The 1,303-nt window shown below is 62.8% G+C and overlaps 1 protein-coding gene across 1 annotated transcript in view; it reads left to right on the top strand.

Moving 5' to 3' along the window:
- Positions 1-1,303, top strand: part of jtnpB1-2 (jordan transposition protein) — a gene marked incomplete at both ends in the record, with an annotated part of 9,286 nt that overhangs the window by 5,436 nt on the left and 2,547 nt on the right. Inside the window, 2 exons of the mRNA XM_002958504.1 lie at positions 229-379; positions 1,120-1,273. Coding sequence (XP_002958550.1) covers positions 229-379; positions 1,120-1,273 — 305 coding nt within the window. The remainder of the gene's footprint in view (positions 1-228; positions 380-1,119; positions 1,274-1,303) is intronic.

The raw sequence follows: 1,303 nt of genomic DNA, 5'->3' as shown, positions 1-1,303 counted from the left end.
TGCAACGCGACCAGGGACCCTCACGACCTGCCAGACGACCCGCCACCAGACTGCGCACGCTGGTGAGAGGGATAGTACGGCTGCGCCGCTGCGGCGGCAGCAGCCGTCGCCAGGGCGGTAGCAGTCGCTGGGTATAATGGCCCTCCGCCGCCGCCACCGCCATCGCCACCAACACCAACACCAACACCGCCTGCCGAGCCGCTTCCCCCCGAACCAAATTGCTGCAAGGCAAACACGGGTGACTCTGGGCACGGCTGCGAGGGCGGCCTCGATACGCCTGCATGGCTTGAGCCGCCGCTGGCCGTGCGGCTGCTGTTCCGAGAGTGGTCGCGTCGCTGCGGCATTGCAGGGGACCCCGCCACCCCCATAGTCCCCACAGGTGGCGGCGGCGGCAACACCATCATGGCCTGGCTGTCGTAGTTCAGCTCAGTCCAAGTCATATCGAAATCGCCGCCGCCGGCGCCACCACCGCCACCGCCGCCGCCAGCTACCGCTGACGCGACAGAACGCCACATGGCCCCCGCTGAACCCGTCGCAAGGTCGCCCCCGCCAGCGGCGCCAGAGGCTGCAACCCCGTGAAGGGGGCTGTTACTGACTGGGACGGAGAAGTACATGCTACTCCTCCCCGACGCCGCGGTGCTGCCGGCGCTCGTCCCTTGTGTGTCGGTGCTCATGCCGCGGGTGTGCATGGCGGCCGGGGGAACTGTGCCGTGTGAACCGGGAGCTAGCGGCGGCAACCCCGGCGGTGATGATGATGGTGCTACAGGTGCCTGGATATTCATCAAAAATGGTGATGCGCATCTATTTTCATCAAGTAATAGTCAAGGCAGGAAGGAAAAGGCATAAAAAGATGCATTCCGAGTATGTAGTACTGAATCCGCAAACCCGAAGTCCCGGCCAGTCCTCCCTTCAGCCATCTACTTCAGCCTCTTGGCCTCTCCCGACCTCTCGGCCAGAAGCACTGTCGTCAGACAGACAGATAGACAGACAGACAGACAGACAGACAGACAGACAGACACACACACACGCGGCCACTGGTCGCCTGCACGTACCTTGTTCCCCATGTCGAAGGTCAGCTCGTACATCTCCGCCAGTGTCGCCCTGTGCATGTTCCACCAGGCCTGGCCTTGAGACTGCTCCGTGAACATCTTGCGATTGAAGCGAACCTTGACCAGCCGAACCGGGCCGCCTTTTTGTGCCGGTGGCTTCAACGTGATGTAGACGCCCTGCTCAGCAGTTCGTCAGCAGTTCGCCATGCATGTGGTGGTTTGGGGTAAGTGGATGGGGTATGTGGCGGTAAGCA

Source organism: Volvox carteri (genome assembly GCF_000143455.1).
Source record: "Volvox carteri f. nagariensis unplaced genomic scaffold VOLCAscaffold_96, whole genome shotgun sequence".
In the NCBI taxonomy this organism is placed as follows: Eukaryota; Viridiplantae; Chlorophyta; class Chlorophyceae; order Chlamydomonadales; family Volvocaceae; genus Volvox; species Volvox carteri.
Note: the sequence above shows the minus strand (reverse complement) of the source record. Positions and strands in the feature narration are given on the sequence as shown.